At 48.4% G+C, this 26,247-nt stretch overlaps 9 protein-coding genes across 9 annotated transcripts; 5 read left to right on the top strand and 4 right to left on the bottom strand.

Annotated features, from left to right (window-relative positions):
* Window positions 1-3,582: 3,582 nt before the first annotated feature.
* PEX2_090200 (carbohydrate-binding module family 14 protein) lies at window positions 3,583-4,107 on the top strand (the record flags this gene model as incomplete). Its single annotated transcript, XM_016746290.1, has 1 exon — window positions 3,583-4,107. One exon carries the CDS (start codon window positions 3,583-3,585, stop codon window positions 4,105-4,107), a length of 525 nt encoding a protein of 174 aa, XP_016597079.1.
* Window positions 4,108-4,529: 422 nt separating this feature from the next.
* Window positions 4,530-8,020, bottom strand: PEX2_090190 (RIC1 family protein; the record flags this gene model as incomplete). The annotated part of the gene is made up of 5 exons (XM_016746289.1): window positions 4,530-5,333; window positions 5,385-5,860; window positions 5,914-6,181; window positions 6,238-7,632; window positions 7,697-8,020. 5 exons carry the CDS (start codon window positions 8,018-8,020, stop codon window positions 4,530-4,532), a joined length of 3,267 nt encoding a protein of 1,088 aa, XP_016597078.1.
* Window positions 8,021-8,310: 290 nt separating this feature from the next.
* PEX2_090180 (uncharacterized protein) lies at window positions 8,311-9,471 on the top strand (the record flags this gene model as incomplete). The annotated part of the gene is made up of 3 exons (XM_016746288.1): window positions 8,311-8,313; window positions 8,363-9,351; window positions 9,405-9,471. 3 exons carry the CDS (start codon window positions 8,311-8,313, stop codon window positions 9,469-9,471), a joined length of 1,059 nt encoding a protein of 352 aa, XP_016597077.1.
* Window positions 9,472-11,503: 2,032 nt separating this feature from the next.
* tim44 (protein translocase subunit TIM44) lies at window positions 11,504-13,106 on the bottom strand (the record flags this gene model as incomplete). Its single annotated transcript, XM_016746287.1, has 2 exons — window positions 11,504-12,179; window positions 12,238-13,106. 2 exons carry the CDS (start codon window positions 13,104-13,106, stop codon window positions 11,504-11,506), a joined length of 1,545 nt encoding a protein of 514 aa, XP_016597076.1.
* Window positions 13,107-13,433: 327 nt separating this feature from the next.
* On the top strand, window positions 13,434-18,828 carry PEX2_090160 (putative VPS9 domain protein; the record flags this gene model as incomplete). The annotated part of the gene is made up of 4 exons (XM_016746286.1): window positions 13,434-14,117; window positions 14,747-14,848; window positions 14,919-15,168; window positions 15,233-18,828. 4 exons carry the CDS (start codon window positions 13,434-13,436, stop codon window positions 18,826-18,828), a joined length of 4,632 nt encoding a protein of 1,543 aa, XP_016597075.1.
* A 502-nt stretch (window positions 18,829-19,330) lies between these two features.
* Window positions 19,331-20,080, top strand: PEX2_090150 (uncharacterized protein; the record flags this gene model as incomplete). Its single annotated transcript, XM_016746285.1, has 1 exon — window positions 19,331-20,080. The coding sequence occupies one exon, from the start codon at window positions 19,331-19,333 to the stop codon at window positions 20,078-20,080; it is 750 nt and encodes a 249-aa protein (XP_016597074.1).
* Window positions 20,081-20,742: 662 nt separating this feature from the next.
* PEX2_090140 (uncharacterized protein) lies at window positions 20,743-21,774 on the bottom strand (the record flags this gene model as incomplete). The annotated part of the gene is made up of 1 exon (XM_016746284.1): window positions 20,743-21,774. The coding sequence occupies one exon, from the start codon at window positions 21,772-21,774 to the stop codon at window positions 20,743-20,745; it is 1,032 nt and encodes a 343-aa protein (XP_016597073.1).
* Window positions 21,775-22,985: 1,211 nt separating this feature from the next.
* Window positions 22,986-24,301, top strand: PEX2_090130 (Transferase; the record flags this gene model as incomplete). The annotated part of the gene is made up of 2 exons (XM_016746283.1): window positions 22,986-23,532; window positions 23,760-24,301. 2 exons carry the CDS (start codon window positions 22,986-22,988, stop codon window positions 24,299-24,301), a joined length of 1,089 nt encoding a protein of 362 aa, XP_016597072.1.
* Window positions 24,302-25,318: 1,017 nt separating this feature from the next.
* Window positions 25,319-26,060, bottom strand: PEX2_090120 (uncharacterized protein; the record flags this gene model as incomplete). Its single annotated transcript, XM_016746282.1, has 2 exons — window positions 25,319-25,884; window positions 26,054-26,060. 2 exons carry the CDS (start codon window positions 26,058-26,060, stop codon window positions 25,319-25,321), a joined length of 573 nt encoding a protein of 190 aa, XP_016597071.1.
* Between the last annotated feature and the right edge of the window lie 187 nt (window positions 26,061-26,247).

Below are 26,247 nucleotides of genomic sequence, written 5' to 3'. Positions count from 1 at the left end.
CTGCGGCTTAGAATAGTACTGTTCCAACAAAGCAATTTTTGTTTCGCTTTGTTTGACTCGAGCTCTTTGTAGATGTAATTTTGTACTCTTTCTCATGCATCTATAGTCTCTTTGTACTAAATTGCTTCACTCCCCTGTATCTTCAGGGCTTTCGAGGCTCTTAGGTATGCTATTTCTGTCGAGGACCTGTTTCTTTCTTCCTCATTATGAAGGCCAGTTTGCCAGGACTATATAACTACAGTGTTTCTTGTTTTCTTGTTTGCTCATTCCAAGTATTCATTCAAGATACAAAATTACAACACACAATCAGCCACACCGAAGGTTCACTCTCTTTTCAACACAACATAACACAAACGAAGAGTCGCAGTATAAATGGCAAGTAATAACTCATCAGAGCCACGCAAACGTAGGCTCAGCGACGACGATAACAGGGGTTCTTCTCGCTCCCCAACTCGGCGGCGTCTGACCTCTAAATCCCCAGAATCCCCAGAACCCCCAAATTCCCCTCCCCCATATCCCATTCCAGACGACAACAGTTTATCCAGTGATGGAAAGATACCCGCCACGCCTACTGGATCTGGAAGTGAAGATAGACCCCCGGTGTCGGAAGCACAAGTTGACGAGTATTACCGAATTGGAAGTGCATACCAAGAATGGATAGCCGACCCAACTCTGGGAGGATGCCCAGGTGGGAAATCAGAAGATACATTGTTCAAACTTTTCAACAACCCCAATAAGAGGGATCGATTTACTTGTCCAGAGAATCATTTTGTCTACCCGTCGACACCCATTGTGGAGGATTTGGAACAGTTAGGACTTCCAAATGACAAAAGGTACCGCTTCACAAGACTCGTCCTCCATGGGTATGATAAGGATGGCTACAAAAGGGAAAGCGAGTATCAACATTCCTTTACAAAAGGAGTTCTAGTTGGCGAATGTTTTTACAGATACACGGGGCCCCATTGGTCCAACATCGCTGTTGCTCAATATAAGTTTGACCACCCCATCGATACTCTCAAATATCTTTATTTTACTAATGTCCAGAACGAGGAGACTCTGCCCTACGTGCAGGAAATCCTGTACCCGAGACACAACGTGAATTGGCCCATGACTAATCGAATTAAGAGTCAGGTATGGGAGTATGGTACCCAGGACTATCGAGAGATCCTGGGTACAAAGCTGGGGAAGGCAGCGGCCTGTCTTGTGCTAGCGGCCTGGGATAGAGGTACGCATCGTATTGCTAGAGTTCATACTCTCGGTCGTATGTGCCAGATACACCTACGGTTTGATATTGAGCCCCTCCCTGCGTCGCTAACTGTTTGATCTTACTACATAGGTGGGTGTGGGGTTTATGCACATGTGTTGTGTCTGTGGATGGTTCTTTAACCCGGTTACTCTCGTTCATTTCTAAACTGATGGTTTGATAGAAGCGTTCAGGTCATTCCGGCTACATTATGCGGTGGATCAATTTCCACGGGTAGAATGTCTTTTGCAATGGTAATATATGATTTTATAAATATTTTCTCCAATTCTCCAATGCTGAGGACGAGAGCGAGCGTGACTATATATATCGACAGCTTTAAAATACCATCTTCTTGTTTTCCTTCCACGAGTTGTATTGGTTGCATGAACCTAAACAGGGGTAGTCATGTTAAGTCAAGGGCTGTAAAATGATGCGAGCTATTTCGCTAGGAAGTAGGTTTATTCTGGTCCGGATTCTTCGGATTTGTTAAAGTTTTGTACTCCCCGATCTTCTTTATGGTGGCTTCTTTGGTTTTATGTCCTTATTGTTTTCATTTTTACATAGCTTACATCCTTCTGCTTTGAAATTCACACTATATTTAATGGTAATAGGGAGAATGATGACCTCGAAAATTATAAGATATTCAAGAAGAACTAGCAGGATATTTAAATAGAGAGCTGCGATCGACTCCAGTAAACCCAGACAGCGTGAAATTGTCAATCAGGATAATCCTTGCGATTTAAAACTATCCATATTCCACACTAACCAGTTAATTCTGGATGTGCCTAGGCTCTTGCACGTTACTCCCCGGTGAATTATTTCAGTCAGAGTAACCCTTACGCAAGACTGCCGTCAACCCGGACTATAACCTGGTCTTGTGGCATAGTATATAAAGTGCGTTTTTACTCACCAATATACTTCAGGATCAATACTGTCCATCTACTCGGATTGCACAAGCACAATTTTCCATCATGCTAGTCTCTATTGTTATAGGCTTTGCTCTGGTGTTCCATCCATTAGTGACTTCTGGTCAAACTGATATTTCTACAAAGCCCCGTATCTACACGAACCAATCCTTCTTTGCTCACAATCAGGAACTACCGCTTGATGGCTCGTGTCAAGCGCTAGACAGACAGTAGTAAGTCCACCTGGCTTAATCTTGGCAAACCGGACTAATCTGTGGTAGTAATCGCAACGTCGGGTCTGTATATATCCCCTGCGAGGCAGCATCAGGCAAGAAGAACATCTGTACACTTTACAGGTAGGTGCCAGCCATGTTCTAATACAATACTTTTGATACCAATTGTCCGAATCAGTGATAAGAAATGCGACACTGAAATAGTCGCTTTCGATCGCTCTCATTCTGCCATGTTCGAGGCATCTAAATCAGATAGGGGCCCCATAGCCTATGTTGGCGGTCTCGTGGAGAGCATCAAGTGCCAAGTCGTTGATAGTGACTATCCGGTGTCAAACACGAATGGCCACGTCTCAACTAAATCTCAACATAAATGCCCAGGCGACTCTTGTTCATCAAGTGGAGATTGCTATTTGTCGTCAGAGCCAAGGACATGCAGCTCAGGCAGATGCCAACGGACGTGACTGTCCTCATTTGAGAAGCCCAGTAATGGCTGATTTAACATAATTCAGAGTTTTGATTGAGTCAACGGATAATCTTTGGCTTAATGAAGTTCCAAATTGTCAAATTTTGGGTTATCTTTTGTATGGATCATGGCGTGGTGGAAATAGTTTATTTTAACTCAATGTGCAGACTGGATGAAACTGGACACAATGTACTCCGTATATCGGTTCCTGTTAAGCCTCGGTATCAATGGTGTGAGATTGCGGTAAGGGAAATGAGAATCAGTTAAATGATATCTGCTCCTTTGTATTCTCAATCACAACTATGATTGTCCACCACACGAAAGACTGAGATCTACCGAAATATTTGCTTAACCTTCATAGGCTCTGATCTGCAGGACTCGATCTGTAGGACTCGATCTGTGAGACATGTAAGGGGGTGATGTAGATCTCAACTAGGCGAATCACTAGTGTTGACGATCGCTCCACCTACTTTATAGCAAGATGTTCTTCAGACCTGATGTTGCAGCCTTAGAACTCTCCAATTTCAATACATTCATCTGCTTACTAAATTTCAGACTATAGATCGTGAACTTAAATAGTTGGAGTCAAAAATGTAGAATGTGCTTCCCTTTCTTCTTTCGCCGATAGCATAAATGCTCCAAAGTCCACTATTCCTTGAAATATTTTCCGTCTATTTCCGAAATTCCATCGATATTTTTCCATTTCTCCTCAGAAGGTCCATATTCCACATCTACAAGATGCACCTCTTACTCATCACCATCCTCTCCCCCTGGATAATGTCTCAAGTGTGCGCGAGAAAATTCGTGTGTCCGGAGAAAGATATCATCGAAACACAATGCCGGGGCCCTAAAGACTGTCTTTACCACAATTCTCCCGAGTGCAACACTTTTATCCATTGCACAGTCAATTCCGATGGAAAAACTGGAAAACCCACTGTTCACCCTTGTCCTGCCGGGCTGAAGTGGAATGATAGAAGCAAACAATGCGACATGCCTGCGAACTCCACGTGTGGTGAAGAGACAGAGGACGATGCGGTCACCGAGTCCCAACCTCCGTCAAACGGCACTTTGGATGACGATTTCGACTGCATTGAGGCTGAGGAGGACTTTGGTTGTGAAGGAAGCACGAGCATCGGCATTGACTGCGTTTTCGTCGATCCTACGACCAATAAGTCATACATTCAATGTATCGACCAAGTTGCATATACCGTTCCGTGCGAATCAGGAACTACCTACAGTGATACTATTAAGGTTTGCGAATAAGGGGTATGGGGATATTGGTAAGAATGATGGGAAGGACGGTGATTGTGAGAGAATTCCTGTTTGTATGCTTCACTTTATACTATTACGTATTCCTGGGTGCGAATTAGGTACTATATGTAACCGGAAAATAGTGAAATATTCAACAATGTCAGTGTACAATTGGGATAGTAAAAACGCTCACATTAACCCGCAGATCAATCACCCTAACGTTCATAGATGCAACGGTGATAACTCAATCTTGAAAGTTGATGCTAAGCAACAGGGTATGGATTTCAGCTGTTTCTCTACGGATTGTGACGAACAATGCCGCTCTTCTTTGTGGTTACTATTTGTAGTTGGAATGTCTGTTCCAAAGAACATTAGCAACCGGGAGATTACTGTGAAATTATTATCTAACTGTTTTTACTATCAACAAAATCCGCTTAATTATCTATCTTCTCATCCGCTGGATATGAATTTTCATCTGACACATCACCATCTTGCCGGCTTGGAAGGGGCGAAAGCGACGATGTTGGGGAAAGAGACGCCCATGATGGCGACCTGATTGGAAGGTTCAAGCCAAGGCCCTGGACACCCGCAGGACCAAATCGGGGTGCCGATCCAGGAAACGTGCCTTTCACGGAAGACTGGGAGTTGGATCGCAGACCAACTCGGGAAATTGCACGCCGGAGCATCTCACCTGAAGCATCCAGGGCAATAAGGAAGCGGGCCAGCTCGGCACACAGCTCCCAGTCTCCTTTTTGGGAGGCGAGAGCAATCAAACGAACAACGTATTCTTCGATGCGGCCATTATGACCTTGCTCCTCATCCTCGAAGGCTTGCAGCACAAGGAGGTACCCAACTGCAGTTTTGAGGGAGTCGAGCTTCAAGGCCTGTTCAAATAGATCCTTGGGCGGAGGCAGGTAGGTGAAAAGTGTGCGCCATGATCGAAGCTCTGTTTTTCGAGTGCATTGTACAACAATCTCAAGGTAATCTCTGGGGGGGAGCGAGGCTTGGAGGAAAGCAATGACGATTGGGAGTAGTGGTTCTGCTCGTGCTTGTGGATCCTCACTTTTATTTGCTCGACTCTCATTATCAACTTCGTCGTCCAGCACGTGGTGGAGTAGGATTTCCAATCCATGAGCGAAGTAAGACAGATGAGAAAAGTGGCGGCAGAGAGCGAGAGCCGCAGGTGTTCCAACATTGGTCAGGCCATATTGGAGGAAATACGGTAAGAAAAGGTGTGTCTGAGGCGCACAGGTTAGCACGAAACGTTATTGACAGAGAAAACAACTTACTCGGATGGCGAATTTCAGGACAGTGAATGTCACATCACGTCGTTGCATCATTTCCGATTCAACGCCGAGCACAATTCCTTTATTCAGTAACACAGACAATGGATAAAAGTCCAGGGGGATGTTGAGTGGTGCCGGCACCAGGTCCTCCCGCAACACATCTTGAATATCATTCCAAGCTAGCAAGTTTTGACCACGAAACATCCAAAGAGAATCCCTGAGCGAGAGACTGCTGTGAGGTGGCTCCAGTGCCATGTCAACCGAAGGGCTGGCGGGTAGGGATTCATCAACCTGTGAGGAAAAGTTGAAGGAAATCTGGTCGCGCATTAAGATATAATACTCGACATCATGGGATATGATGCGCATGTCGTATTTGAGATCGCCTGCATCTGAGACCGTGGGCTGCAACAATACCAAATTGCCGTCCACGAGAAGAATTACGGATGCGACCTTCACGTCTTGAGATGGATCACCATTTCCTGCGGTGTTGTCAGTGATGTGCTCAGATAACTGCATAAAAAGGCTAACCCACGCATCTGCTCCTCGGGCAACACCCAACTGATCGATCGGACGCGAGAGGGTGCCCGAACAATCCCATTGAAGGCGATTTGTCCAACAGGGACAAGAGTGATCTGAGGCTGTGTCGAATTAATGATATAATGGTACAGAATGTTATCGTATGTATAAACCAAGAGAGAATCTTCCCCAGAGGGTCCAATGAACACAACGGGTGATGGGAGGTATTCGATGAACATAATCGAATTGTTGCCGAGAGAAGCCTCGCGCGAATAGAGACGAATCTTTCAATCGAAATCAGTCCTGCATTTAAATAGCGCACGTGGGAGAAATATCGTACCTCGTATGACCCGTCACTCTCCACTGCTGCGATCAGTATGTGACCGTACCAACACATGCCTCCTCGCACAGCAAAAGAGTTTTCAGCTTTTGAATCCTCGAATACCTTCCACCGGCCGCTGTTGACACTGTAATGTGCAAGGCCACGCCGACCTGCAATCGCAACATACCGTCCATCCTGGGACACGACGCAAGATCGAATCGGCCACTGGGAATGAAGATAAGATGGAGGATACTGGGCATGATGCCACAACGAATCCTTTCCCGAGATTGTCATGAGATCTGGAAGATCGTGACCGCGGTAGAGGATAAACTCAGTCCCAGTCTGCAGCAGGCCTCTAGCCAAGTTTGCAGGCGAAAAACAACCAGTTAAAGCACTGCGAGCTGTCTCCAGAACCCACACGCGACGGTCGTTTAGTCCAGACAAAATTATGTCGGACCCGCCACCAATCCAACACCCATCTGACACCCCATTCAACCAATCCTCGGAATTGGCCCTGGCCAACGCGCTGTCCACGGAAAAGCTGTTTCCTCCGGGCTTCCCAAAGACACTCCATGTTGCCCAGCCATTTTCGAACCCAGCAAAGAGACAATATCCATCTGGGGAATAGCTCATGAAAGTCAAAGCGCCGGTGGTTGTGGGCGATGCTGGTAGATGGAGCTTTTGTGAAAGTGGAATGTTGCCCATGTAATCTTTTGCAGTGTAAACCAAGACATCACCATTTGCACAGCTCACGGTCAACAAAGAGAAGCGTGCATTTACTGTCACTTTCACAGCCTTTTCCGTGTCGTCCTTCGGGTTATGGAAGCAGTGTCCGTGGAAGAGTTTCTTGGCTGCTTCAGGATCCTTATGTGAGCCCGAATCTCGTTGCACAGCATATGCCTGGCCACTGCTGGTGATCCAGATGAGGAGATTCATCGCACGATCGTAAACCATGTCCACGATCGAGACCTTCTTCGATATCCCTAGGATGCGACTCAATAGCTCGGATGTGGTCTGTGCTCCTCCCGCCTCGGCCGTCCACCTAATGCATTGTATGGCCGGTGGTTTAACGGTGGCGACAACAAGCTCTTGGTCTAGCGCCAGCGCCTTGACGATTCCCGACTCGATCTTGATGGCCATTCGGAAGCGGATCGTGATGTCTCCAACCACATTTGCCTCTTCAACTGCTGAAAACCTGGCTAATTGTTGACGACGAGGGTGTGTAGAGTGATCAAATCGCTGCTGGTAGACTTGAGTTGTTGAATCCGATATCACCGAGTATGTGAGTAGGTACCCATTGAGGGTCTGTACCACCAGGATCGTTGAATCTGGGTGCATAAGGAGTGAAACATTTGTACCGTATGTTTTTAACGAAAATTGAGACCGAGAGATTGCTGTAACTACTGCTGTAGGCTGCCAGAATTGTTAGTCACCAGCTCAGAATTCCTCGTGAACCATAACGTCGCTATCGACATACCCGAGTCTGCCAAAGAGCAATTGATGACTCTGACATTGTGGCGAATATCTGACCAGATCTAGAAGCACAGATGTCCCTAATAGCTTCATCTCCCCATTCTGATTTGCCAGTGTCCGGGGGCGAGTTGGTTTGCGACTCATGGGGCCGGGTGTCTGCGGACTCATGTTGACCGTCGTCCTCTCTTGCTTCCGCATTGTCATCGAAGGTATTGCGCTCGTTGGTTGGAGTAGTATTCAAGATTTCGCGATCCTCGTCGGAAGAGGTATAGGCAATATCGGGTCCATTGACCGCGTAGACCCTGGGAACTCCATGAGGCCAGTACATGGCTCAGGTCGGGTTCAGGGGTTAAGATGGACAATGAAGCTCACATGGAGTCATCTCCAAGGAACCAATTCTCCGTCAGCAACGCAGACAAGAACCCCCAAAGCACAAATTCAAATGTAAAGAAACAAAGTCCAAACAACGTGGATGGAAACAGACCGGGGAAACGATAAGCTACGATCACGTGCAAAAGCTCTTCCCCCGCATTGCCTCACCTGGTTTTTTCTTCCATCTCAGTCGCTCCTGAACGCTGTTTATCTTTCGTTCGCAATAATTATTGAAAGATCACTATAATGGTAAGCTTCTCACGTGTTGCGAACGATTCATGGTACTGACTCATGGCAGGCTCCTACAGAAAGCAACAAGCGCTTGGCCTTGGCCATCATTGATTTCCTTGGCTCCAGCCTGAAAGATGGCACCCTCACCGCCGACGATGCCGAGTCGATTGAGATCGCGCAGTCCTGTATCGCGGATACCTTCAAAGTTGATCCTACTGATGAGGCCGCTGTGAAGGATGCTGTGGGTGGACAATCGTTGGCTGGAATCTACAGCGTCTACGAGAAGCTGCGCAACAAGTCGGCCCCGCAATCGACCGCAGGAGCTCAGACCCAGGAGAAGCCGAAGGCTGGCGTGCCCACACCGGAATCCGACAAGCTGAAGTCTGAGGGCAATGCTTTTATGGCCAAGAAGGACTACGCCGCTGCCATTGAGCAATACACCAAGGCTCTCGAGATTGCCCCGGCCAACCCCATCTATCTGTCCAACCGCGCCGCCGCATTTTCCGCTTCGGGCCAGCACGAGAAGGCCGCGACAGATGCAGAGATTGCCGCCGCTGCCGATCCCAAGTACTCCAAGGCGTGGAGCCGTTTGGGTCTCGCTCGCTTCGATATGGGAGACTACCATGCCGCCAAGGAGGCATACGAGAAGGGTATTGAGGCGGAAGGCAACGGTGGCAGTGAGGCCATGAAGCGCGGATTGGAGACATCGACACGGAAGCTCGAAGAGACCTCCCGAAACACTGAGCCTCCATCTGAGGAACTGGACACTGCTCCTGGTGCCTCGCGCGGTGGTGCCGGTGGCATGCCTGACCTGTCTTCCCTCGCCAGCATGCTTGGTGGTGGTGCTGGCGGTGGTGGTGGTGGTATGCCCGACCTGGGCTCCCTGATGAGCAACCCCATGTTCTCCAGCATGGCACAGAACCTCATGAGCAACCCCGATATGCTCGGCAACCTGATGAGCAACCCCCGCCTCCGTCAGATGGCCGAAAACTTCGGCCAGGGTGGCGGCATGCCTGACATGTCCAGCCTGATGAGCGATCCCAACATCGCGGATATGTAAGTTTATGATATATCCGGGCTTCATAAATCACACTACTGACAATTCACAGGGCGCGTAACATGATGGGCGGTGGTGGCGCTGGTGGTGCCGGTGCTGGTGCTGGAGGCCAGAAGTAAATTTCTGGCTCGACGATTGATGCCATGAAATTGAAAGACGCAATCTGATATACCATGTAGCAAATTCACTTTTCAAAGCGTTCCTTAGAAATAAAAAAATATTAAATTTCCTTTCCTCTTGGGCATGTCCACTGGTAGATACACCCATTGGCCGCCATCTTCACCTCGGTCGAATGTTTAAAACATCTTCTAGGGACCATGCATTTGGGCATCCGTCTCGTAGAACTCCGTCTCCACGTTCTCGTCCTTGAGTTCTTCATGCGCTTCTTCTCACAATCGCTCTATACGCTCGTGAAATGCCACAGTGTGCTGATCCGGTTCATCAATAGTAGATTCATGGTACTCATCCCTCTCAACTTTCAACCCATTCATTCTCTTATCTTGTGCTTTTCTTTGAATCCAGGTTGGTAGGGGTTAGCCTTCGTAGATTAAGCGCGTGTGTATCTGATGAACACTCTTCGTCGTCTTCGGAATCGACATCGTTGACTTCCGGGTCCTTGATGTTTGGGATACTGGCTCCCTAGTCAGTTTCGCTAACTTGGGAGTTACGTCCGGTATAATCAGCTCGGATGTCACTCCACTCGTCATTAGTCGCCATAACTTTTCAGTCATTGGATGAAGGCGTTCAGGATTTGCTTTGTGTTGAGATGCTTGATACCTTTCTCTTTGGGTCTCCTGGGTGAGATCAGACATGTTTGGGGCCTATAAAAAGCCCAGTTCGTTTACAGGTAGAACTGCAGATCTTCCTTTCTTCATGCTCCAAGAGCTCTTGGTAGCCTAGGACTTTATAATTAGTTATATCAACACTATTATTCCTATAATCCCGTCGGCCCGCAAGTGTGACTCTAGTGACACCTGATTCGAGTCGTCAATGCCTCAAAAAATGTGCTAGAAGTCATGGCCATCATAAACTACCAGTCATTTCGGATAATGACGAGGACGAGAAACCAGGCGATACCGAGCAGTCTCTTGCGGCTGATAGAGCAAGACAGTCGAAGAAAAAGCCTGTCAACAAGAAGAATTGACGCAAACGAAGATGCAAATCCAAGACCGAGGCGAAACGCGCGAAGCCCATCCCAACCTCAACCAAGTTTTCCCTCAACAGTCTGGACAGCTATCGAATCATCAATGAGGAACCTAAAAATGTTCCGGAAAATGTGATGGCCGTCTATGTGTTTGTCGAACAGTGGGCTGAGCTTCGCCAATACCTGAAAGGTGCGTGGCATGAAGTAGCCCAAGAGCGCATGGACGGTGCGGTTGCGGCGAACATTTCCAAACTTGCTATCGGCATTGTCATTGTTTACTCGAAGAGGTGGTGGTCTTCTCATAGACCGTGGTACGAGAGTGGGAATCCCACGGCAGTATCCCACAACTGTTTTATTCCATCATCAATATATATCTTTCAGTTAGTCTATGTCAATGTAGATGTTTGAGTGGTGCTTTTTCATGATATCTTCAACTACAATATATAGCCAAAAGAATTCAAGCGAAAAATGTTTGTTTATATATTTACACGATTTTCAAGGATCCTCATATGTTGGTGACCGATTACGGACCCAAAAGAAACCAAAACCAACAACCCAATGCAGTCATACACGGTGGCGAGGGGAGAGTGGAAACAAAATGCACAAAGACGCCAGTAGAACACCTCGAGGCCCAGAGAAATGCCATCAGATAAAATCCAACGCGTCCTAGTCTATGGAAAGGAACATTCAGATTTGAGCGGACTGAGTCGTAAATCCTCAAGAGTAAGACTTGAAGCAAAATGTCAGACCGAATGAAGCATTAATACATGAAGAAAAGAAAATCCGATTAACCAGAGAAGGCCTGATTTAGCAGTCACTGGAACAGGCATAACCGTAACAGGCGCCAGGATCCACCTGGCTTGATATCAAACAGTTGTATTGTACAATTGAAAGGGGTGGAGTGGAAGTCAAGATGCAAGAGGGGGTGAGGTCCACGAGGGAATATGCCGACAATGAGATAGAGAAAATTGTGGCATTATAGAATGAAGAGGCACGGGATTGCGCTCTTAGATGTAGTCACGGGCAGCCTTCTGCAGCTCGATCAATCTCCAGCCCCGAGTTTCGGGGTTGTTGACTTCATCAGGGATACGAGTCAATCCGATGGCGTAGGTGACTAGCTGCACCTTGTCATCCGTACCGGCGGCTAGCTCACCGGTCTTGATCTTGCGGTAGACGTGAATCTCCTGGGTACGGCAAGTGACGACAAACACGGGAATGTCACCGGGGTCCAAGATGCGAGCGTGAGAAATGTCCACGCCACGAATATCCAAAATGCGACCATCAGACTTGAGTCCGGCAGTAGTGTATTGCTTGGCAAGAGCAGCATAGACGTGGAACTGAGCATCTGAAAGCCAGAGCTTGAGTGTCTCAATATCTCCCTTGACATAGGCGTCGAGAACTTCTGGCAACATGTAATCACGCATTTCGCGCAGGAAAGGCTCCATCTGGAAGTTGGGGTCGATCTCCCGGAACTTCTTGATGACCATGGCGGTCTCGTTCTCGGCGAAGAAGCCAGCGACGCGATCGGAGATGCTGCGTGCTGTGCTGATCAGGGGGTTCTCGGACTCGTTGTAGTTCTCCTTGATCGTGAAGAGCTTCTGCATCATGGGGTTGGAGTCTTTGAAGTCTTTCCAGGAGTCTTTCCAGGCGGAATCTTTGTGGAGAGTGATGTTGGTACCGGCACTAGAGATAAATCAGTCAAAGATGTCAAAACCGAGACCTTGTCATCATCGAAACTTACTTGGGATCTTCAACTCTCTCCTCGACGCGGATGGACTTTCCAGCCTTGAGCTCCTGCTCCTCTCGGCGCTGTCGCTGCTTGCGACGTTCCTCCTTCTCGACCCAACCACCGTAGCGCGAGCTGCTGCCATCATCAATGGCATCCTTCACACTCTTGTATGCTTCAGTTTCCCGAACGGGTCTCGTCGCCTTCTCAAGGCCCTCTCCAGTTGCGTTGACACCCTTTCGGACGCCCTTCACAACGCTGGTGTTCCATGTCCAAGCAGCTCCCTTTCCAATGGCTTGACCGGTCGTCTTGAAGGCTGTGGAGGTTTTGGAGGTCGTGGCGGTTGACGCGGCCTCGTAAGCAGCGCGCGCACGTCTAACACTCTCGTTCTCAGTGAACTGGTGGGCTGAGGATGCCAGCGCTTTGGTAGACTCCTCCCATTCCTTGGAGGCCTTGAACTCGGTCTGCAGAGTCTCACGGAATACTTGCCAAGGAGACTTGTCTCCGTGGGGTGGTGGTGGGACCTTCTCTTCCTCCTTCTCTTTTTTCTCCTTCTTGGACTCCTCGTCCTGTGATTGGGACTTTCCATCCTCACCCTGCTTTCCTTCCTGTTGCTTTTGCTGTTGCTGCTGTTGCCAAAGGGAAGTTGCGGCGTGGAAAGAGCGCGTCAAAGGGAGAGCGGCGAACGGCGACACAAGTTGAGAAACGGGGTGGGAAGGGGACTGAAGGATGGCTCGGTGGCTTTTAGCGGAGTGCGTGAATGGTTGAGCTGAGACGGTCGAATATGAGCCGGCGCGAGACAATCGGTGAGATGATGCTCTGAGAGACGGTGCCTGGGACCGCAGGGAAGCGGCTCGTGCCGCAGACATCTTGGCCGGAATCATGCTCTAGAGCGTTGAAGGGATAGGAGAACAAAATAGAATTAATTATGAGGGTAAAGGAAAGATGGATACCAGCCCAGCCTGGACGCGATATGAAGAAGGTGATGGGGAGGCAAAGATCTCGGGGAAGGGAAAAAGTGCAGATGCCAAGACTTCGAAAAACTTCCAGCGTTTCCCTTCGGTCCGACAACGGCTGTACACCACCCGCACTTTGTGGTTATCTCGGCACTTCGCATTGGTGATTTGCATTCAATTGATCAGCTGTCTATAATCTAGTGCTGGTTTCCTCATTTGATACTCCTCCTTTGTCCGCAAATCCCGGCCACCACGATGGGCTCCTTTTCTATGAGCAAGTTGAGCAAGGCATTGCCCTCAGTATGCCGCCAATCCCAGCCTCGAATCTCCTCTCTGAGCATAACACGTCCATTCTCCCACCAAAGCACGTGTTCTGCGCGTAAAGATGGTAGCGACATCGAGAAACAGATGTTGAATAGAGAACCCGAGTCACCTTCCGCTTCCTCCTCGCCGCTTTCTGCAATCACGCAGATGATGCAGGGCAAGAGGTCAGGCGTACCATCCTCGCGCGGTACCTCTGACTACTCTCGGATGGCCGAAAGCCTCGAAGCCGACATGATCAAGAATCCTTACGCCGACAGAGCTCCTCCCCACCACCTGCACGTCTACTGCCACAAGCACAACACAATCCTCACCTTGACACGGCCAAACGGCAGCCCCCTTCTGTCCATTGGATGCGGTCAGATAGGTTTCCGCAAAGCTGGTCGCTCCGGCTTTGACCCAGCATACCAACTTTCCGCTCATGTTATGAATCAGATTCAGGAAAAGGGCTTCCTGATGGAGATCGAGCGGTTGGAGGTTGTGTACCGTGGGTTTGGAAAGGGTCGCGATGCGTTTACAAAGGTTCTATTGGGCCACGAAGGACGACACATTCGAGGGCTTGTTGCGCGAGTGACCGATTCCACTCGACTGAAGTTCGGTGGTACTCGCAGCAGACACGTGCGTAGACTGGGTTGATCTGCCTCCACAGGAGAGGCCATGTTTTTGTTTTGGGTTGGCTGGTTGTGTGTGGCACAGCTGTACTGAATTGCATTGTGCGGAGAGACCTCGGCAGTCCTTTTTGTGTTTTTATCTATATGGCATGCCTGTCGCCATCTATTCTCTGTATATTAGAAATATCATGACAGGACTATTCAAACTCCATCAGCAAGACTTATGTAAATCTAGACTTGAGCCTGATTATTAAATTGCCATGACATCCCAAGGAATTAGGAACTCTCCGGAGCTGTTCAAGAGGAAGTCCGGCTTGCAGTGTATTGAATGGAAGAATTTCCCAATGCGGTATAGCGCCCATCAACTTGTCGATCACGTTCTCGATTCACCCGCAACACAAGTGTTTCTACTTCAACTCTTATCTTTGTGGCTGCTTGTTTTATGCGATCTAGCATTGTGATTTTGTTCAAGCTTATTTGCAGCTCTACCCACTAAATTCAACGACCCACTGTGACTTCATACTGCGCTGCTGCCTGTTGCATGCAAGCTGCCCTTCCCCGCGAAATCTTACGGCGCACATATCCCCTGCTGCGGAGCTTTGAGACGGACGGCTTGATGATTGCTAGAGTCCTTAGACTGGGCCGTCCAAAACCGTTTGGATGCACCCTCTAAATCCTTTCCTCCGTGCCTTCTTCCGAAGCACTGTCCCGGGCCAGTGTATACCGGTCGAGAATCATGTAGGTGGAGGTTGTGAATCTGTTGTCGGATCATCCGGAGTGGCTAATTGGTCTTGTATATGTGTATCAGGTCTTGCTCGTTCCAACGACAGAGTCTCTCATCGGTTCACGCGACCGGGAGTCCAACCTGCTATATTCCGATCTTGTCGCGTCCGAGGAGTTCCTAGGGAGCCATGTGCTCCGCATCCCAATCCATACTGGGCCTGCGAATCCCAAAGAGGAGAACAGCGTGCGAGAAAATCGAGGGAAAGCAAAACAGGTGACCACATTCAATGGGAGGACGGTGATCATCAAGGACAACTCAGTGTACAGCAACAAAGGTGAGAGCACCTGTTGGCGAATGCGCTCGCCCAAATATTTAGCTAACGGGGTTATTTCTATTAGGATTCAAGTCACTCACACAAGCGCAACTGCTTTCCGACGTGCTATATTACAGCCCGTCCAATGAATCTCGCCCATGGCTGATTTACTACATCTCTCGCCCGTTGATCGGAACGTATGACCCTGCGAAGATCGTACCAGCTGCAGTCCCTGGGACCGACACCAGGATCGTTGGACAAACTACTCCCGACAAGAAATATGCAAATGGAGATTCAATTGGGACGCCACCAAAACAAGAGATCAAATCTTTCGGGGAACTGCTAGCCAATTACCCGATGATTGCCCGGCAGATGCATCCGGGTTTGGAGAGACTATTCAAAGAGTTTGGAAAGGAACTTGGTAAACCACTGCCGCCTCCACCCTCACGATCGCCATCTGCATCTGGTAGTGAACGCGTCCACAAGTTGTCCCGCACTGAGTCTTGGACAGACGAAAGCTCTTCCATCCGCAGCTGGTCATCACGCAGCAGAGGGCGATTACCTTTTAACTCGGAGGAGTACTTTGAGGACGACGAAGATCTCATGCGTCGCAGCTTGGAAACCGCGGTGACTGCTGCCATTGATCTTTTCCGCCTCGTTGACAAGCAGCAATTATCCTTGCTCGGTGCGACGACTGACCTCACCGGTCCTCTAGTAGAGCGGCTAATAGAACGTTATGTTGCTGAGCAAGTCCACGAGCCGCTGCTTTTCCCTCGCCTTTGTTCATTCCGCCAACCAGAGGACACAGAGCTGGATTCCCGCATTCGCCAGATGGAGAGCATTGATGTGTCGCAAGTTGGAATCACCGTTGAAGGTGGGCGTGAAGGGAAGCGAGAACTAACTCGCCGACTTGGGCGAGCTGTGGAAGAATTTCGGAAAATCAATGACGCTCGATGTCCCCATGATATGCTGAATACCCTCCTTGGAACGGTAAAGGTCATCTCCTTCCCTGGAAGTTATGATCAAATGGACGGTTCGGCATCTGAGAAGGGAACTCCCTCTGTCACGATCAACGCTGATGTCTTGGTGTCGCTGTTGCTTGTTGTTGTCATCCGTTCTCAAATACGGCATCTCCAAGCTCGATTGTTGTACATGCAGCATTTTATTTACATTGACGACGTTGACAACGGCGAGATGGGCTATGCTTTAAGTACATTTGAAGCAGTTTTGATGTATCTCGTGACCGATTCCGCTGGATTACGGCGTGCCAGCGTCCGGAACAGACGTTTATGGCAAGCAACAAAGTCCGGCAGAGTATCGGATATGAAATCCATACTAGAACCGAACGAGGATCACGAATCAATAGACGACACGACCCCACTGGAACCGGAGCGAAAGTCTGTACTATTCCAGACAGATGAAGCTGATGAGCCGGAGGATCTCCTTCTTGAGAACTCTTACACAAGTCATACGAATGGCGACTCATACCTGGATGAAGCTGTTGTCGATGCACCGCCACTATCCCATGTGTTCCCATTCCAAACTTGGGATGATCTTTCGATTATCCAAGAATCTCACCCTCATCGTCCAATTAAGAAGGTTTCAATGGACGTTCGCAGCCTATCAGAATCATCAGCCGTCTCATTCATCTCCAGGACCGCAACCCTCGGGTCCATGGCCAGTGGGATTGAAGGTGACAATTCGATTGAGACCTTGACAAAAACACAAGATCCCGCCGGCCATTCCATACCGATGATGGCAGTGGAGGCCCGTCAGGCCGAAGCTTTGAAGTATCTGTTGACGCTAGAGGAATACTACCCCCTGGAAGAAATCATTGAAGACACCAACGCCGATGGGACCACGCTATTAAACGCTGCGGTGCAGCTCGCGCACACTGAGATTGTCAAGATCCTATTGGACTTCCTATTTGCAAAGACAGAGTTAAATGTGGTTGCGTCCTACTTGACCAAATCTGACGTCCACGGTCGCACTGTTGCTCATTATCTTTTCAGCACACCCTCGCTACTAGGGAGAATAGGGAGCATTATCCCATGGCGACAACGAGATAAACATGGTCAAACACCACTATTTGCCCTTTGTCGATCATATGATCACCCAGAATACAAATCAATGGTTCAAGCCGGTTTGGCTGCAGCACAGTGGGCACAAGGCGATAACAAACCGCTTCAGCTTGATGATCATGTCGACGCGAAGGGGAATACATTGTTGCATATTGTTGGTGATCCTGAGATTACCCGACGCATATTGCAGACTAGCGATTGCGATCCCAACGCGACCAATGACAAGAGATTTACACCATTGATGATGGCGAGCAAGTACGGGCGAGTTGATCAAGTTCGCATTCTCTTCTTAGACCCAAGAGTCGATGTTTATGTTAAAGAAGCCCGTGGTTTGACAGCCGTGGAATTGGCCAAGGATGATGAGGTGCGGAATCGTATCGACGATTTGATCTTATTGTCCCACCCTCCATCAGCTTGTGGAGATCCTTCGGGTCGTGTTACAATGGTCGTGCGGTCGTACTTCGTCGAGGACGCAACCGTACGCTTCATTCTCAAATCCGGCGCGCCATTCCCTCCCACTGAATCTGTGGCATCATCGCGGCCCGGATCGACCACATACACCGTTACGACCTGCCGCCGCAATTTCTCCGACTTTGAGAATCTGGCCAAATGGCTTGCAGTAGAACATCCAGGATCTTACATGCCGTCTCTCTCGGATTTCCGAAATCCATTCCAGATCCACTCGAAGCCATCACGGTCTGTGCTCCATGATCTCCAGGAAAGACTAGACCGGTTCCTGAAGACACTTCTTGCCCATCCAACCTTTTCAACCCACGAAATGTTGTGGGAGTTCTTCCTCGTTCCAGAACTTCAGCCTGAGATGGTGGCCGACCGATCGTACCGCAAAGCTGTCGTACTCACAGAGACTATCGCGGACGAATATCCGGCGGTCTCACTGGAGGGCATGCGCGATACAGAGCAGTTCATCACCCACGCCCAGGAAATGGTGCGCGGTGTACACGTGAACACACGCTCCCTGATTCGCCGAGGGCACGCATTGCAAAATGCAACATCTGATCTCGCTGATGCGGTGATGATATGCTCGTCTGTCCTTGCTACACTCCGAGCGCCAACTAATGCACTTCCGATCTCACACATCGAGGCCTTTGCTCGTTACGCCACCTACCTATCGACCTCTAGATCAGACTCCTCCTCTCTCCTCCAGTATTTGGCAGCTCTTTCCTCAATCGATAACACAACGGCCGCAATTCTCATCTCTTTATCCCGTCCACTGGCCCTCATGTCTTCCCTCTCTTCAACAAACCGCCATATCTCTCGCTCTCGCTCCTCACTCCTCTCCTCCTCCCTTCCCCGCAAATTCAACATCAACCTGCCTGGCTTCGAGGAGTCTCGTCAAAAGTCAGTCCGTGACCTGGAACAAAAGATCCGCGATGGCGAATCCGAATCCACTCGGCTGGCGAAGGAGGTCTCATGGAACAAGGATGTCGTGGTTGGCGAACTTGCCGGCTGGACCTCATGGCGGGAAAGGGTCGGCCGTGATGCCATCCGAGCATTTGTCAAGGATACCCTTGTACGCGAAAGGGAGCGCGGCAAACGCCTTGAACGGTGCCTGCACAGTGTGCGCGATATGAATGCATGAATCATATATCCGAATAGATGTGAAGGACTTCCCGCTCTTTTTGTATCAGCTCTCATTTCCTACTTTACTACCTGTACATTTCATGGCGGACAAGTGCTCGAGAACTTTGCTTCTGTATGTGTTGCTTTTAATTTTTGTCAGTTTTATGTGTGAAGCGTCTCCAGGACTAGAATAGCGAGGCGCGNCCCTTTTTTTTTTTTTTTTTTTTTTTTTAGCTCAGAGACCATTCAATGAAATATCATGATCATTGATGTTGATTTCTTGTTCTCTCCTGACGTCAACCTCAGGCATCAAATACAAATATAGAAGGAGCCATACAAGAGCGCTGTCCTGCTCCTCCATTTTGTCGTCTCCCCATGGTCTAACTCTTGCATTCTCATATCTAGACTTGAAATTAATCTTTGAGCGTATGTTGCATGTTTCTTGCTTGGTACAAATAATCCCGACTGATTGTATACCCAGGTCCTCCGAAGTTGCAGTTTGATGCGTCTACCGAATCACCATGGCCAACCATCAAGTGAATCCCGCGTATTACTTCGAAGGCCACATGCTTCGTCGTTTATACACGGAGATTAGAGTCGGCAGTGGGCGCGTTATTCCCACAGAGTTCACTCCCCCGAGTCCAGATGATACACCACAGTCCTTGTTCCCACATTGCCCCAAAGCCACCGCAACGGATCGAGTCCATCGCTTCATCCGCCTCAATCACGACAAGCGCTCGGCCGAGGATGAATTCCTCATCTATACAGGCGCCACGTGTCTGGACAACGGCAGAATAAACGGCAGAGCGGGTTGTTCCTTTGTTTACAACAATTCCACATCTGGCTTCGCACGGCTTCCTCTCGAGTTCGAAGGCCCCACTGGTCAACATCACACTATGACCGTTGATAGAGCACACATTCGCGCCGCCATTGCAGCACTGCGATATCGAGACTGGGCTGCGGATGACTTCAGTCGTCTGATCATTGCGACAGACTCGGAATACCTGGTGGAGGGCATCACGATCTTGATAAGGGAATGGCTACATTCGAATTGGATGACGCACGCTGGGGAACCGGTCAGGAATCGGGACCTTTGGGAGTGTCTTCTTGGGGAGGTGGAAATATGGGAGGAGAGGGGGATGAGCGTTCAGTTCTGGCAGGTTCCTAAAGAAGCGAACACAAAGGCGGACCGTCATGCTAGACGCGGTGCGTTCATGGAAAGACATCCTGAATTTACCGATATTTCTGGTATCAGCGATGTTTCTGTCTAGAGGCAGACTCTCTACTTCTCTACCGGAACTTATGACGCGCCGATGAAAGGAGAAAGTGCTGACCAGGATCAGCCCCGAAAGATGGAGGCTCTGCTCGCATCAGAAAACACAAATGAAACTGTCACAGCCAATCCATGAACCCTATCTCTTGGGTGTTCGTTCTATATCTCTTATTGGATCCTTTCATATCAAACCATTCGCAATGAAATATATATTTTTAGTGTTATTCTTTCAGGTCCCTCAAGTTACACCCTGTACTTCCGCATGATACTCTGGGGCATGTCCCTCTAACAACAAGTTTTCTCAGTGAATACTATTTGCGTAGATGACCCTCAAGCAAATGGATGAATAGAGGACTGTCAGTGTTGTCTGCAGTTTAAGCTTAGTATTTCCCAACTTCCAGGTTGAATTAGCGTGTAACTGAGCAACATGATGAATAAGAAATAAGCACTGCAAGGACCTGGACACTATACATAATGAATAAGGGGTGTCATCAAAAAGAAGAACTGTTTCAACAACATTGACTTCCAAGAACATTAACGGTGAAAGGGAAAGGCAATCCCAAGCCATGAATAGAATCTGGCCCAAGCCCGAACTTCAACTTTGAACCAACTACCAAAAAGGCAAGACCAAACCAATACCCCACTGTATGCCATCAACGGTCAGGGCTGACTGAAAGGAAAGGGCATTGGGGGAACAGTGGTCCATTGAGGTTGATCATTTCCAGCCGGAACGTCCACCAACACCGGAGAAACGGGAGAAGTGGGACTTATCGATCCCACAGAGTCGATATTTCTCGAATAAGCTATACTCGGAGCGTCCGCTTCACTGAACATGTGGGATGCAGACTGCAAGACACCTGAACTGGACGGACGACCCGATGCACCATAAACATTCGACCGACGTGTATATACCGGTGATCTGCGTGAGGCCGATGGGCCAGTGGGACTTTGAGGGCGGTACGACCGGTTGGAAGATTGACTCAGAAGCGAAAATGTCTCAGTTCCGGGGGATGTCGTAGTCCAAACCTGGGAGGACCCCGCCGTTGGGATGACGGACGACGAGATAGATTCTCTCGGCGTAGCAGTTGATGAGTGGTGTCCCGAGATACTGCTCTGAGCCTGTTCCGACGGCGTGCTAGCAGAGGTTGTAGTCCAAGTCTGAGACGATCGCGATATTGGAATAGCGGACGACGAAATTGATGCTCTCGGTGTCGTGCTTGATGAACGTCGTCCCGAGCTACTCCACTGAGTCTGATCTGAGCGTATGTCATCAGGGCCCAATTCTTGAGTCGAAATATGTGTCAAGGCGTGGGTATCTGCAGATGAAGATCCTGAAGTGCTATATTTTGCGAGATAAGGCTGAGGTGGATACTTGCAGTGGTCAACATCGTCCGCGTCGTCAATTACGATGGCGATGGATGGAGATCCGCTTCTGCTGAGCATGATTGAACTCCGCTCGGGCTGGATATCTTTCATGAGGAAGTCATCTAGGGTCCTGCTTGTATCCTCGGCCAGGGACACTGCGGACTGGTCGAACTGGTCATTTTCATGACTCTCCTGGCGATGAAGTCGCCGGGCGCGTAGTCTTCGTCGAATGTACCACACCAACAAGTATATCAGTGCACCGAGAGTGAGGATTCCGAGAATGGCGGCCGTGGCAATGGCGAGCTTCCCGTAATCCCAGTTTTTCATGGTGGAAGGGTTGAAATAATATGGATGTCTTACTGTCTGAAGCTGGTGGATTATAGAGATAGATATTCTGGGTTGGATACATAGCACTGGTGTTAGCGCAACTCTGAAATAAAGCAGGTGCGATGTAGGGTTTGGGGCAACTACACTGGATTACAACACATATATATAGGAGGAGGCTAAAATCGAGCACCTATAGTATCAAGAAAGAATTATATATGGCTGTTAAACGGCCGCAATTATTGTGCTTATCTGTACTATAAGTTTTTGAAGATCACCTAGCACGGAATATCTAGGAAGGGAGTGGTTATAGAGCCTATGAAAATGAAAGACGTTATTCATACTCTGAAGGTATTTGATGAGTCAGAATACCTACAGCCCTAGAGGCTTCCAACCGCAAAATGTTCGCATTAAGGCGATTATTTCTCACAGTAGACCTAGCTACTGTCTTCCGATGTTGTCAACCCTAAAAGGATTTGGAAGCCTTGTTGCCTCAGGCCTAAATCAATCTTTTTTGAGGTCATTCTCGTCAACATCTTCTTGTCGACATATAATTTATCCATTTTACATTGATTGTCCTCTATGCAATTTATTGAAAGGCCGAGACAGAAAAAAACGATAAGTGCAAGGAGGAGAGAAAAGAGTAGGGCTGAGCTGGACTGTGGGTCTACATTTGAGGATATCTGTGCTAGAATTTGGGATTCAGGAAAATATAGCTCATAAATCTAAGACAATTTGGAGAAATTAGTATTTCCTCATAAGTGAGAGCTTTTAGAGGTAAATTCTTTACAAATTACATAGTGATTGTTGGCTTGTTTTCGACGAAAACTGCGGCTTTTTGTGGCTATTGAATGCAAAAGCCACAAGACAAGAAACCTTCCAAGGGTATCATCCACCGCTATCTTTCAAAGAGAGCCGGTCAAGGTGTTTAAGCTAAAAGTGGTCCTATGCATCTGCGAATATGGCGCTAACAATATGATATCATCACAGATAGTAGAGGTTGAGAGGCTATCACATTCCACAGTTCTTTCTTCTCCACTTTGATCTCTCTCCCTAGCGTCTGTGTTACCTTAATCACCGATCTTGATCTGATCGGCACTTGTTATCATTTTATATTCCGATCAGTAGAGCTTATACTATTATATATAATATGTTGTATATATCCCCCAGGAGTACTCGGTATATAGCTTTTAATTATAGGGTCAAGTTCCAATATGGAATTCGAAACAGATGAGCAACTTCCTCCTACCTTCGAGCCATATGTGGCCACCCCATTGGATCATTCTATGACACCAACTCACCTCGCAGCTTTTCTCACTTTCTCTCTTGATAAGCCCTTCAAAGCCATCCCAATTCTAGAGGCTGGAGTCACACGCCTCGTCAGATACTTACCCTTTCTGACTGGAAATGTCACGTTCTCGACCCTAATACCACACAAGGAGAATGTCTTCGAGATACAACCCCCAACAAAGCAATTCCTATTGGAACATCCCATGCTCAAGATAAAGTATCACGAACAGCCCATTTTCTCCCAACAATCGTCTCTGGTTGTGGCACAGGACATCGTTCTAAGCGAGGACATTATCCCGATCCCCTTCGCGCTGGCGGAGGACTACCCAAGTCCCATCTTCAGATTTCAAGCCAATGTCATGCCAGACGGAATCATTCTCTGCTTCAACTTCCACCACACGGCGATAGATGGCATTGGGATAGCTGGTATCATGGACGCGCTTGCAGTGTGCTGTCGGGATCCAGATGCGGGTCCGGAAATACTACGAACAAGCCCCCTGAAAGAACAGTCCTCGATGCAGAAAAGATAGCAAAACTTAGGACTGAATGTGCAACCATCCTAAAGAATCAGTCCAATCCCCATGCCAGCAAAATCTCTAGCAACACCACCCTCGCTGCAGTGATCTGGCTGTGCACGATCAGAGCCAACATAAAAACCAAGCCAACGCCAGCGCCAACTAAATCCTGCGCATTGTTAGTCACCGAAGCGCGGTCAAAACTACGACCAAAGCTGCCACTATCGTACATCGGCAACGCGGTGATTCTTCAGCCAGTATACACACCTCTCACAGCGATTGTTTCTTCCACGACTAGTTCCAACTATAACACTCACATCACACCCCGACTTGACTACGACGATATCAAGCTCCTCGCTGAGCTTACAAGTTCAGTCCACACTGCTCTTGGTTCTGTTTGCGACGAAACTATCCGGGAACTGATCTCAGCCATTGCCGCGAGCAACAACTGGGCTGCAAATCCTCGCCCGAACGACGTTATAATTAGCTCGCTGCGGAGCTTCCCAACTTACTCACTTGATTTTGGACCGGGATTCGGACCAGTGAGGGATTTTGATATGCCAGAACGTCGTATTCCTGGTCAGGCGTGGATTATGCCAGCACGGTACAAGGGCCAGTCTTCACCCTGGGAAGTGAGGCTGGCGCTGGATCCTGGGGTTATGGGAAATATTGAGAAGGATAGGTTGATGACGTGGCTTGGGCCGAGGGAAGTATCCAAGGTGTGAGTCACTGTGGAAGAGGCGTGTTTATAGAAGAAGTTGGCATCGGTTTGTAAATGGCCTGCTTTAGCACCTGATACTCTACTCTCTGTGAACTCAAAGGACTTTAATGCTTTCTTGTGTCATAAGGATGTGGCGAATTGAGCAACATCAGGTCTAGGAACATGACTTTCGATAACTAGGCGATGAGCTTGAAATTGATTGTAGCGTACGAGTTTTTGCTGCTACCTTTTTTCTCTCTCTTTCTGACCCTCCCGCAACGGGGTAACGTAGGCAGTACCTAACGTGTTGTTCATAGCCAATTATAACTTTCAGTACTCTGTACTCTTCTAGCTTCATAAATGATATAATAAGTTTGAATGAAAGGAATGCATTAGAGAATAAGCCATAGCAAAATTATCCCCGATCTACTGTGGAGATTCAATACACGTAGAGTCGTTGTTATTAGACCTAGGAGATCAAGTTTTACAGCAGATTCGTCAAAAGGATCGCAGAGTATACTGGAAATTTTCTTTGTCATTCTTTTTTTGTTGAAACTCGATATCTATTTGCAATTTGAAAACAGAAATCGCGTTTTACACAAAAGAGAAATTTGCATCAGCCGAGGTCCCGGATATCAATCAATCAATCAATCAATCAAAGTTCAATTAACCTATTGCAGTCTAACTAGTTGCGTATGACTATGCAGGCGCTTCTTCCAACTGAAGCAAGAACTCGAGTCCTAACGCCGAATCCCAGGGGAGTACAGATGTGAGTGTGGAATCAGCCCATTCCTGTAACCCGTAAATCCCGTAAACCCAATCCCATACCCAATCCCATACATAAGAAATTATTAAATGATTGCCGTGGAGTACACCTTCCACCTTCCAGCTCCCACTTCCCATTTCTCGCTCTCTCTTCTCCCTCTCTGTCTTCTCCCTGCCTCGGTTTCAATTGGTGGTGGTGTTCTTGGTGGCCAGTTCATCGGCATGGTTGTCATCCCTGGCTGAGTTTCTCGTTCCACAGCTTCACTTTCGTCATTGGCTAATACCCATCGTCTTCCACACCTAGATCCATTGCCGCAACGCCTACCGGTTCGTCGTCGTCGTCGTCCTCGATCCCAACATGTTGGAACTGCCGGAGGAGACCTGTTTGGTGCATGAATTTGACCACGTAGCGGGTGGCCTGCGGGTTCGAAATGATCTTGTCATAATCCATCTCGATGCCGAGATCATACAACTGGTCCCATAATTTCGTGCGCGGGAAGATATACCGCGGGCACTGCATCAGGACATGTTTCGGCGTCTGCGAGCCCTCGTCGCATGGACACCGGTCGGACTCTGCCGCCTTGATCTTGAACAAGAAGTGACGCAGTCCGATCCGCATTGTGCGCATCTGAATCAGGATCGCACACTGCGGCTTCGTCAGTCCTTCGTACAGCCGGAGCGTCTTCTTGTTCGGCGCTTGCACCAAGCGTTTTGTCGGTGCGGAGGTTGTCTCGCGCTCCCACTGCCGCTCCCATCGCTCTCTGATTCGCTGGCGTACCGCTCTCTTAGCAGCTGCGGCGAGGCGGATAATCGGTTCTCCGAGGTCCCGGATATCATCGGAGTCTCAGGTGGACATCGATTTATGTTGTACTCCACTCCATATGAGGATCGGGGTCGGCATGATTTTATGTATTCATAGTTGCCTCGCAGCCTTCTTCCTGCCTTTCCTCTCATCGATTGGGGTTTCAATTGCGCAGTTCTTATAAGAGATAATTATGGCTCTAGGGCGTACTCATCATGCGGTCTATGCGAACGTTTTCCTTTAAAGTCTAGAATTAAATTCAACCATTTGGAATACAAAAGCACATCCTGCGGTGCGAAGTAAATAAGGTTTGAATACAGCCTTAAGTTGTACAGGCAGATGTGCTATTGGTCTAGGCTCTATAAGAGTAAATACGGAGCGAGTGGACTGTTTGACTTCGGACA

Source organism: Penicillium expansum, assembly GCF_000769745.1.
Source record: "Penicillium expansum strain MD-8 chromosome Unknown contig309, whole genome shotgun sequence".
NCBI lineage: Eukaryota > Fungi > Ascomycota > Eurotiomycetes > Eurotiales > Aspergillaceae > Penicillium > Penicillium expansum.
The sequence above is the reverse complement of the archived record's forward strand: the minus strand, read 5'-3'. Positions and strand labels throughout refer to the sequence as shown.